General features: G+C 49.4%; 2 protein-coding genes across 2 annotated transcripts; both read left to right on the top strand.

Moving 5' to 3' along the window:
- The first annotated feature begins 69 nt into the window (after positions 1–69).
- Positions 70–5261, top strand: HD556DRAFT_1525334 (uncharacterized protein). The gene is made up of 8 exons (XM_041309258.1): positions 70–552; positions 604–653; positions 704–955; positions 1007–1712; positions 1768–1808; positions 1856–3983; positions 4036–4492; positions 4546–5261. The coding sequence occupies exons 1-8, from the start codon at positions 189–191 to the stop codon at positions 4937–4939; spliced, it is 4392 nt and encodes a 1463-aa protein (XP_041163870.1). The 5' UTR covers positions 70–188; the 3' UTR covers positions 4940–5261.
- A 1876-nt stretch (positions 5262–7137) lies between these two features.
- HD556DRAFT_1231462 (uncharacterized protein) lies at positions 7138–8243 on the top strand (the record flags this gene model as incomplete). Its single annotated transcript, XM_041297433.1, has 5 exons — positions 7138–7188; positions 7241–7307; positions 7359–7504; positions 7561–7689; positions 7743–8243. The coding sequence occupies 5 exons, from the start codon at positions 7138–7140 to the stop codon at positions 8241–8243; spliced, it is 894 nt and encodes a 297-aa protein (XP_041163869.1).
- Positions 8244–11105: the final 2862 nt, after the last annotated feature.

Here is an 11105-nt window from a genome sequence, read left to right as displayed (position 1 = left end):
GTTTATTTGACACTATTTGTGTATTGATAAGTAAGGCATAATACTAGTCTCCCGGCCAATATTATTGTCATCTAGTAGCAACTACTAGGCGACTTCTACCATCGTCCCCTTCCGCTTCGTCCTGTATATACTATGCAGAGTATTTAACCGATCTTTCTCTACATCCAACACCATCCATTTCAATTACAATGACCATTACTCAAGACTCCTCCATACAATCCGTCAACGAGACCATTCTCCCTCGAAGATATCAAGAGGAGATTTTTCAACGCGCTCAAGAATGTAATGTCATTGCAGCACTCGACACCGGCAGTGGAAAAACTTTCATCAGTATTCTGCTCATCAAATGGATCGTGCTCCAAGAGAGTGCTCGCGGCAAAGTCATTGTATTTCTGGTACCCAAGGTAGCTCTGGTCGAACAACAGGCCAACTTTATCGCAGCGCACACTCCTTTGCGAGTCAAAAAGTTCCATGGATCTCTCGATCTGGAGCTTACTGATCGTGCCAACTGGAGATCATCCTTCGAGAAGTCTGACGTCGTTGTTATGACTGGTATGTACCTCCATCATTGTTTCCCTTTGATGACCGATGTAACGTTATTAGCGCAGATATTTTTGAACATAGTCACACATTCGCACTGGAGCATCGACAAGGTATTCAGCTAACCTCCCCTTGAAACTAATATTTCTCACGCGCAAGACAGGTTTCTCTTCTCGTCTTTGACGAGTGTCATCACACTAGGAAAAATCACGCTTACAATGGCATCATGCGGGAATATTTCCAAACTCCGTCGTTCCAGCGCCCAAAGGTGTTTGGCATGACTGCATCTCCCATTTGGAATCCAAAAGATGCTCAGGGATCTCTGATGACACTCGAGAGGAACCTTGACGCTATCGTCATTGCAGTCCGCGAGCATGTCTCGGAGCTACTTCATAACTCCCCCCGTCCCCTTGAGGTACTCTGCTCCCTAGTTCTGGAACACAAGACCTGACGAACTGTTCCACAGATCATCAAGGAGTACTACCCCCCGCCTACTAATTACATCTACCTGCATCCTAATCTGTGGGACTGTGTATCCTTATTCCGCTCCCCCGACGTTGCCATTCCGTGGGAGAAGCTTCAGATGAAGTATCATGTCACCCGAAACAGCCTGGGTCCTTATTGTGCCGACCTCTATTTATACCACGATATCAAAGCACGAATCTCCCAGATCATCAATGACCTAGAAGCGTCGATCAAGGACAAACCACGCATTAATTATGACGACGACATATACCCAGACATGGACATTGACGAATCGTCAGAGACTACTATCATTATTTCTCCTGACCTCGAGCAAATTGATTTCATCCTCTGCGAATTTCGACCTTTCTTCGAAGATGATTCCGTGCCTCCTGCCGTACCAATAACTGTACCACTCGCATGGTGCTCACCCAAAGTCAAGGCACTTGCAGAAGTGCTACTCGAACATTGTTCTCCGACTTTTCAGGGAATTGTATTTGTGGAGCAACGGCAGGTGGCGGCCTGTCTGGCAAAGATCCTTTCGTGCATACCAGAACTTCGAGGCAGTATTCGATGTGCGGAGCTTGTTGGCCACGGTGGTGGACATGGGCACCGTGGTAAACATGCAGCCACCGCTAATGTGAAGGGGATGGGTCTCGCACGTCAGCAGGATGTTGTCAAGTCCTTTCGCGATGGTACTTTGAACTTGCGTGCGTTAATATCTCCATATCTGTCAACATGCTCATTCAAGGGCGCGCATCACAGTTGTAGCAACGTCGGTTGCTGAAGAAGGTCTTGACTTTCCTGTAAGCATTTTCATTTTGCTATCATGCACTAGCTGATCTTCTCTCAGGCCTGTGATCTCGTTATTCGTTTCGATCCGCTACATCATATGGTCGGATATGTACAATCGCGTGGTCGGGCACGCACCAAAACGTCTACTTTCGTTATCATGGTGCAGGAAGGTCACATGGCACACCTCAATCGTTACAAGATCTTTGTTGACAGCGAACCCGAGCTCAAGCGTGTTTATCAGAGCCGAGAAAATCCTACTCGGCCATCCTCACCGACGCCTTCCGACTCGGAAGAAGGTGAAGTAGAAGAGGAGAATCCGATTGATTTGGCCGCACGGGAGCGTTATATAGTTCCTTCGACGGGTGCTGTGCTCACATACGGTTCTGCTATCAGTCTATTGAACTATCTCTGTTCCCTAATTCCCCATGACGCATTCACGCCCACCCCAAATCCAAAGTACAGCGGTGACTATGCCACTGTGCTTGAGCTGCCATCCAGTCTTCCTCTTCCCATCGATAAATTGATCTTCCGTGGACCACCCCGATGTTCCAAGCGAGAAGCCCGGCGTGCAGTAGCATTCATAGCTGTCAAGGAGCTTCACAAACTCGGGGTATTCGACGACTACCTTCTTCCGTCAGCTGGCTCCAAGGGTAGGAACTTAGAGGATGCCGACGGAAGAAAGCTTTTGGATGTGAGTGATGTGCCCGACATCATAGATGTTCCGGTACGGGATCCTTGGGCTCTAGGGCCGCGGCTGAGGATGCACGTCATTTCCATCGACGGCGTTGACGTTGCAGGACTCGTCACTGGCACGGAGTTACCAGCGCTAGAGATCATGAGCGAAGGTTGTCTTGTCACAATGCGGTGCACTGACGAACTTGTATTTGACGAAGACGAGGAATGGGAGAAGTTGGAGATGCTCAACGAGTATACCAAAATGGGCATCTGGTTCTGCATCACTGGCCGGCCCATCACTCTTCCTATCACTTGTTTTCTCGTTCCACTGACTCCTCACAACTGTATCGACTTCGACGCAGTGGAGCGTGTTGTTCACGATCCTATGGGAACGTACGACTGGTCGTCTGTAACTGAAGACGATTATCATCGCACCCTGATCATGAACTGCAATCAGTTCGGACGAGCAATGGTTCTGCGCAAGATACGACACGACTTGACAGCGCTGTCTGTACCACCACCTGGCTCCCGTGAGTCTTCCTGCTCCACCTACGAAGAATTCTTCGTACAGAGATGGACCAGGAAGACTCGCGAAGCGGTCGTTCCGACCGACTGTCCCTTGGTTGAAGCCACTTACATTCCACGTCATCCCTCTGGTCTGTATCGACCAATGCACCGCTTACAGGACATCGACAAGTATAAGCGTCACATGGCACGTCCGGGGTTGCTTGTCCCTCAAGGAGCCTGTCGACGCACATATTTCTCGGAAAACGTGTACCGCGCATTCCTCTTCCTTCCACGCATATGCCGCCGCGCTACGGACCTGTACCGCGCTCAACAAGAACGGTTCGAGCTCGGGTTACCCGCCATGAAGGACGAGCTTCTCATTGAAGCGTCGACCTTGCCCACGACAAGTGCAACGTGGAATAACCAGCGTTTGGAAACGCTGGGAGACTCTGTTCTCAAACTTGCCACAACTGTTCATGTCATGAACAAATACCCCCATCGGCACGAGGGGCAGCTGTCTCAGCTGCGCCAGAACAGCGTGTCCAATCGGACTCTGCTAGCAAGGGCATTGGAGATTGGCCTCGAGCGGTACCTCACCTCGGAGGGTCAGAGTCTCCACGTGTGGCGTCATACCATTGCAAAAGATGACGATCGCATGGAGCCTTTCACTTCTGCGAGACGGCATGCTCGTCGAGCATACCCTCGTCGAAGCTTACAGGACTGTATGGAGGCAACGTTAGGCGCTGCCTTTCTGCACGGTGGGATAGATATGGCACTCCGTGCGGGAGACGCCCTAGGTATGACTGTAGGTGGCACTATTCCCTGGACGCTACGATACTCTCGTCCGCCGGAACCATCGCCGGCACCACCTCTTTTCGACGACCTTCAAGCCAATCTTGGATACGAGTTTCATCGGGGCGATCTTCTGATTGAAGCCGCAACTCACCCTTCTTTCGCAACTACTGCCGGGTCATCTTATCAGCGATTAGAATTCCTGGGCGATGGTGAGCAAACCGGATGCTTCGCTTCTGAACCAGCGACTGATGACCTCCTAAGCTGTCATTGACCTTGTCGTCATGAAGTATTTGTTCAACAAGTTCCCTGAAGCCACTTCAGGTCAGCTGTCAGCTGCTCGCTCGCGAGCTGTGTGCGGGCCAACCCTAGCCTCTGTCGCTGTGAGACGGCTCGGACTTCACAAACATCTGCTTATCAACAATGTTGAACTAAGTACTGCGATCACAAGACACGTTCCTTTACTTATGTCTCTTTCCCCTGAGGACACCATCAGCAAGGGATGGAAATACGACCCGCCGAAAGCACTGAGCGATGTGTTGGAAAGCATTGTTGGAGCAGTCTTAGTTGACACCCGTTTTGACTTCGAGAAAACGGCAGTCATAGTCGAAGCGGTGATCAGCGATGTGCTAGAAGTCCTCACGACGGATCTACCTCGGGATCCCGTATCCGAGTTGATGGTCTGGGCAGCTGCAGCGGGATGCAGGCGGATATCCTTCCAGTGAGTTCCCTGGATGAATACTTGTAGGACCCACGACTCATTGTTTTTTTCAGGAAGACACAGAGTAACCCCGATCTCCGGCGAAATGATAGTGTTTCTGTGGTCGTGCATGACATAATTGTCGTCGGCCCTATTACAGCCACCAACCTGTCTTTGTCAAAAGGTCTTGCAGCGGAACGCGCACGCACTGTCTTGGCTGACCCAGCATTTGACAAGTCTCTCGAAAAGTTGTGCAATTGCGTGCGGGACCTGGCCGCTGCTGTCCCAGAAGTGACAGAGGCTATCGTCGCCGATGATGCCACGGCTCCCTTGAAGCTCACTGATGAGACCGAAGAGGGCTTTGCTGCCCTCGCCAAGCAGAAACTGCTCGACGGGGAGGCTGAACCTGCTCACGACCACGATGAGTATGACGACGACGACGTGGTGGATATGGATGTGGAGGAATGATTAGCAAGGCGTGTCGAACAAGTTTTGTGATCACTTATGGAAGCGCGAACGGTCACAAAGAGTGCTCCCAGCCTGTGCGGAAGTGTTGGAGTTTCCCTCCAGGGTGGGCGTCCGTGAATGATCGTTGTATTATACATATTTTGAGTGGGTTTTAGAAACAACTTCTTATGTATTTTCCTGCATGTATGTACCAAGGCCGCTGTGTAGCAATCATTAGAACGATTAGAATCGCACATATTATTATTTGTACCAGCCAACTCTCCAGTTCCCACTACGACAACCCGTCATAATGAAGTCATCGATGCGGCGTGGGAGTCCCGGGTCCGGGTGGTTTTGCTCTACTCACACACCGTGACTTTCATTTCATGCTCCTCGCTATTGTTCTTTCTATGGCCGGCAGATTCTTCCACAGCCATAATATACTTGAACATCAGAAGGACTCGTTGAAGACGATTACAGAAGATAATCTACGACGCCTGCGAGACTGGCCGTTTGTCCCACATTTGTGAAACAGGTAAGTGTTTGAGCCAACCATGCAGATGTGCATCTGCTGATGGTTATTGGCGACACAGAGATATTGCATAAACCCATCACTACTGTACAGGGCTACGTCCACGACATGCGTCAGCCACCAGTTAACTAGTGTGACTATGGGTCAATTTGAGATCACGGTGAGAATTCATTGACATAGTCAGAGTCGGACTGTCAGACTGGTCGAACTCGGAGTGATTTGGCAGAGGAGTTTGAGATTTGGCAGATGCCGGTATGCCGCTTTGGGTAACATTACTTGTCAACAGCGCAAACTATTTCGTTTGTACCGTGAAAACACTGAAAAGTACAGTACTTATCCTCCCAAATACAACAGTACATCGCCCCGGAGCACTAACCATTGATTAGGACAATCAAATTGATTCCATTTCATGCATTATACCCACCCGTGATGATGTATCAGCAGCCTGAACCTTTGACTTGGATGATCAATCCTTCCAGCCTCGACGAGGAAGGAAAAATTCTCGCTGTCCTCAAAATACTCCGTAGATTGCGGATGACAGTCATGGACCTCATGTTGTATTCAAGACCCTCCATGGCAACTTGGAGAGAAGGTTTCTTTCGAAGCAAGGCACTCGTGCAATTTCTGAATGTGTTGGACATGATGGATGAGCGAGCGAGTGAGCAACTTCACGACCCCTTGCTATTGCAACGGTCATTGATGAGGTTGATGCTGAGATGGAGGCCTCAGGCCGCTAAGAACGTTTTTCGCATGTCATCAAAAGATGTCACCCCCGAACCTACTTCTCTCGTTTGATCCCAATACATCGTTGATATAGCCATTACAATTTGAATAGATGGCTTGCATCCTTTGGTTTCTCAGAATGGATTGACGCTAATCAACGGAAAACAATGCATTTGAACTGCTACAAAAGCAACAAAAAAAGCTATAAAAATGGGCTACACGCCCGCACTAGTACACCCGCTCGCGCCAGCTGCTCTGTGCAGGACTGTCCTACCCCGGTGCCTGACTAATGTAGCGTGCCGCTGGAGAACTTCGAGAGGACTTCGACCGTATTTGCGGTCCAAACGCAGTCGGCAACCTAGGTCCTAGATAGAACACACGAATAAGTGTACAATTGGAATAGGATCAAGTACTTACCTCGATGTCGAAGTTCTATAGTAGTAAGTATTACAATAACTTGAAGAACAGAACACACGATAAAAAGAATGGAAATGATACCGCTTGACATCTTTTCGAGCGAGTCCCAGCATGCCTTGAACTCCGGCAAGGAGCCGTTTGGCATCAGCACCATCACCAGCGACGGCCGCAGAGTTTCTGGAGGAAAATATCAGAGTTGTTGGAAGACAGAGCAGGGCATTACACTCACCTGTTGTTCTGAATTGACGTTCGTGGTATTCATTGGCGCCCGAACCATAGCGAGTAGAAAGCCCTCACGACGTTCCAAAGCTCGTTAGCGGAGAAGCAACATCAAAACCTAGGCCGATAACAGATCAGCGAATCAAAGTACTAACAGGACTGAATATCTTCGAGGGAGGATGGTCTCATTGACGGATTGTATGGAGGAGTCTTGAGTAATGATCATTGTAATTGAAATGGATGGAAACATCGGTACGCTGGAGAGCGTGGGTGACTCTCCGGACCCGTAGATTTGGACGCTTTTGCTGACCTCATCTTCACAGTGACAATGTCCGGAAGACCTCAAGACGATAGAAACCAGGAGGCTACGGTATATCTGGTATGCGCCCCTTTCAGCCACGAACTTCCATGCTCACACTGATCAATACTAGGGTAATCTCGATGAGCGGTGCACGGACGCACTCATTTGGGAGTTAATGCTACAAGCAGGACCTGTTGGTAAGTCGCAAGTCGTCCAATCCACCACCTATTCGAACTGACATTATATAGTAAACGTGCACCTTCCAAAGGATCGCATCTCAATGGCTCACCAGGGGTACGGTTTTTGTGAGTTCCTGACAGAGGAGGATGCAGAGTACGCATGCAAAATCATGAACCAGATCAAATTATGGGGTAAGCCCATCAGGGTGAACAAAGTAAGTTGTTTTGAATGCTGTTCTGGAGCGTCATACTAACTACATCTCTCACATAGGCATCGTCCGACAAAAAACAACTCGATGTAGGAGCAAACCTTTTCATCGGTAACCTGGACGAGAACGTGGACGAGCGACTGCTATACGATACTTTCAGCGCGTTTGGTATGATGGCCACAACAGCAAAGGTACGTACTCAGTACGCAAACAACTGGCCGTCTTCACTAACAGAATTTGATAGATTGCACGAGACCCTGGCACGGGGGTTTCAAAGGGTTATGGCTTCGTCTCATACACGGACTTCGAGTCTTCCGACGCTGCAACAGAATCCATGAACGGCCAGTTCCTCATGAACAAAGCCATCACTGTGCAGTATGCGTTCAAGAAAGATGGAAAAGGCGAGCGCCATGGTACCTCAGCAGAACGTCTACTCGCCGCACAAGCACGGAAGAACAATGCACTTCCCATCACCTCCCGTCCTCCTCCTGCACAGATGGCTTTTGGTGCTCGTCCTCCTATGCCGGGGTTTCAGGGTCCTTATCAAGGGCAGTTCGCGGGTGTGCTTGCTCAGCCGCCACCTCCACCTGGTTTCAACCCGCCGCAGACTGTTGTTCCACAAGGGATCCCAGTGATGGGAGGAATGCCACCTATAGGGATGGGAATACCGCCGCCACCGCCCAACATGTTTCCTCCTGGAGCGTTCCCGCCTCCGCCACCACCTGGTTTCGCCGTGCATCAGTGAACGCACGAGTCCTTGGAATTGTAGCCGTTGCAATTGTAGGGTGATGTAATTCTGCTGTCACCGAATATGACTATGTATGCCACAAAACATCGTACTTAGCCATGGATGATCACCAAAATAGACTTGCTGGCGGAGTCCGCGACAAAGTCATAACAAGCTGCCTTCGCAGATAGCAATGGACGTAAGCGTAATGACGTCCGTGTTATTGAGTATTCTCACTTTCAAGCATTTATGTCTCGTATTAAGAGATTATCCAAAAGTTTCCACAGGACAAAGACTCCAACCTTTCACAGCAGGTAGAGATTGGCCTGATAATTCGTAACAAAATCGTGACACGCTCTACCTTCGCAGCCAGTAAGGGACGGAAGCTCACTGTCATTGAGGTCGTTGGTTGCTGTCAGTTCCCATCAAATATTGGCTTGATTTCAATGTTATCCAAGACCTTCTGCAGGAGAACGGCTTTAGCCCTCGACAGCGGATAGAGATTGACATGACGGTTAGAAACAACATCGTAACACGCTTTCTTCGCAGCCAGTAAGGGACGGAAGCTCACTAGCGTTGACGTCGCTGATTGTTCTTAGTTCCCATCAAATATTGGCTCGACTTCAATGTTATTCTTGACTTTCCCTACGGCCGTGTCTTTTTTGGGCATCATAGGCTATATGGCTTCGTCAGTCGATCGTTCCTTCGTTGTTCATTGTCCTCCTGTTTGCGTCTGTCGTCTCGAGTCCATCCATGGATTCTGGTTTCTCCTCAGTCATTGATCCAACTCTCTCTTGTCCTCCAGTCTCGCTCATGCTCTCCGCTCGCGAACTTGTAGACCTCTGTGGTCATGTGTGACTCGATCTTCACGGCTCCACACCGTCCGACGTTCTCTTTTTTAGGGATCATATTGCTTTGTCAGCATGAAGAGTCGATCGTCCCTCCCAAGAGGCGTGCAAAACTAGAGTTCAGCACACTGACCTGTCAGAACTTGGGTACCCCCTACGCCTACCGTGACAGCGTAACCGATCACGCAATTTATCCATATTAGGTAGTCGTTTGAAAAAACGAATCGACTGAACAATCACAGAGCAAAATGTACAAGTTGCAGCAATACAATGAATGAAGTACGTAGACGACTGGCATAAGTCCGCCGTCAAGTAATAACTCAAGCACCGAGTGCAGAAAGAGCTGTTGGATTATCAAACCCTCGCTACTATGGACACTCGGTACCGTTTCATTTCTACCTACCTACAAATACCATTTGTTCCCGCGCCTCGTAACTACCCTTAGTTGACTTCGTACGTCGCTGAGGTTAGTACCGTCCTTAGTATCTAGTACCTATGTAACTAACATCAACTGTAGCTATCTGCTACAGGTATACCAATATGACCTAGTTGACTTCGTACGTCGCTGAGCTATCTGCTACAGGTTATGAGCCCTGCGCACCATTAGTGAAAATTTCAAATTAAGCGCACGAAGAAAAGACTCACAGAAGGATGTCAACCTCGAATGGAAAACTCGGAGAAGATTTCCTCCGCATCCCGAAGCTCGCTGCCGATGGCGAGAATTGGATGATGTACAAAGAACGACTTCAATGGTCCGTTGATGCTCGGGGGCTGCTCGGCCATTTGGATGGCACTGAGACGAAGCCCGTGGATCCCCAGACGCTGCCTAACAGAGGACCGTCGTGGGTACCAGCTACTCCGGATGAAGTGAAAGAAGTTAGTACATATAAAACAGAATTCAAGGAATGGCACACCGGGCAAGCCATAACAAAACAGCAAATCGCGGGAACGATTCCCGATTCGTTATTTATCCAAATCAAAGCATTAGCAACGGCGCACGAAATATTCGCGCACCTTTCGAGCAACGCTCGCGCGTAGTCTCCGTTGAGCTATTGCGCAAGCTGCAGGACCTAAAATGCCCCGAAAAGGGAAATGTACGTGAGCACTTTGACAAGATGCGCACCGCGAAGGAACAGTTATCGTCGTTGGGCCACGCGCCCTCGGACGAAAGTTTTGCGGCCATGATTATGAGCTCGCTTCCAGCATCCTACGACCCCCATTTGTCTGCGTTAACAGCATCAGCCAAAGTATCAAGCGTAAAGCTTACCTCTGATACGTTGATGTCGACTGTCGTCGACGAATACGACCGCCGGGCCTCGAAATTGAAGAAGACCGGCTCCTCAAATGACGACGCTGCCTACAACGCAAATAGCAATCAGCGCACACGAAAGATCAAAGGAAATTGCCACAATTGTGGCAGATACGGCCATATGCAGCGTGACTGCCGAGGAGCTGGTGGGGGAGCATCCGGAGGAAAGGGAAAGGATAGGCCCGACGCAAAAGGCAAGGACAAGCGTGCCGAAACGGCCGCAAGCGCAAAAGACAAAGACAAAGATGACGAACCTGAAGGGGTATGGTTAATGCACGAAACCGACACATCAAATGAACAAACATCATTCACTTACGCGACGTTGGCCGACTCAAGCAAAAACAACCATACTCGAATCAAATTGTTTGACTCGGGCGCTTCGCGCCATATGTCATCATATCGAGAGCTATTCCACGACTTCGTCAGTATCAGCCCAAAGCCTATCACAACCGCGGATAAACACACCTTTGAAGCAATCGGCAAAGGAAATATAACGATCCTGCTGCCAAATGGGGAGTCAAGCACTCGAATACTCCTCAAAGACGTTCTCTACGCACCTAAGATGGGCCTAACCCTCGTGTCTATAAGCCGCCTTGCCGCAGCTGGCTATGCCGCGCTATTTCGTGAAAACTCTTGCAAGATTTTCAACGAAAAGAAAAAGCTAATGGGGGAGATCGCGGTCAGTAGAGGATTGTACTGCATAAAAGGGTCAAAAGGAAGCTT

Source organism: Suillus plorans, assembly GCF_016647745.1.
Source record: "Suillus plorans strain S12 chromosome Unknown HD556scaffold_11, whole genome shotgun sequence".
In the NCBI taxonomy this organism is placed as follows: Eukaryota; Fungi; Basidiomycota; class Agaricomycetes; order Boletales; family Suillaceae; genus Suillus; species Suillus plorans.
Note: the sequence above shows the minus strand (reverse complement) of the source record. Positions and strands in the feature narration are given on the sequence as shown.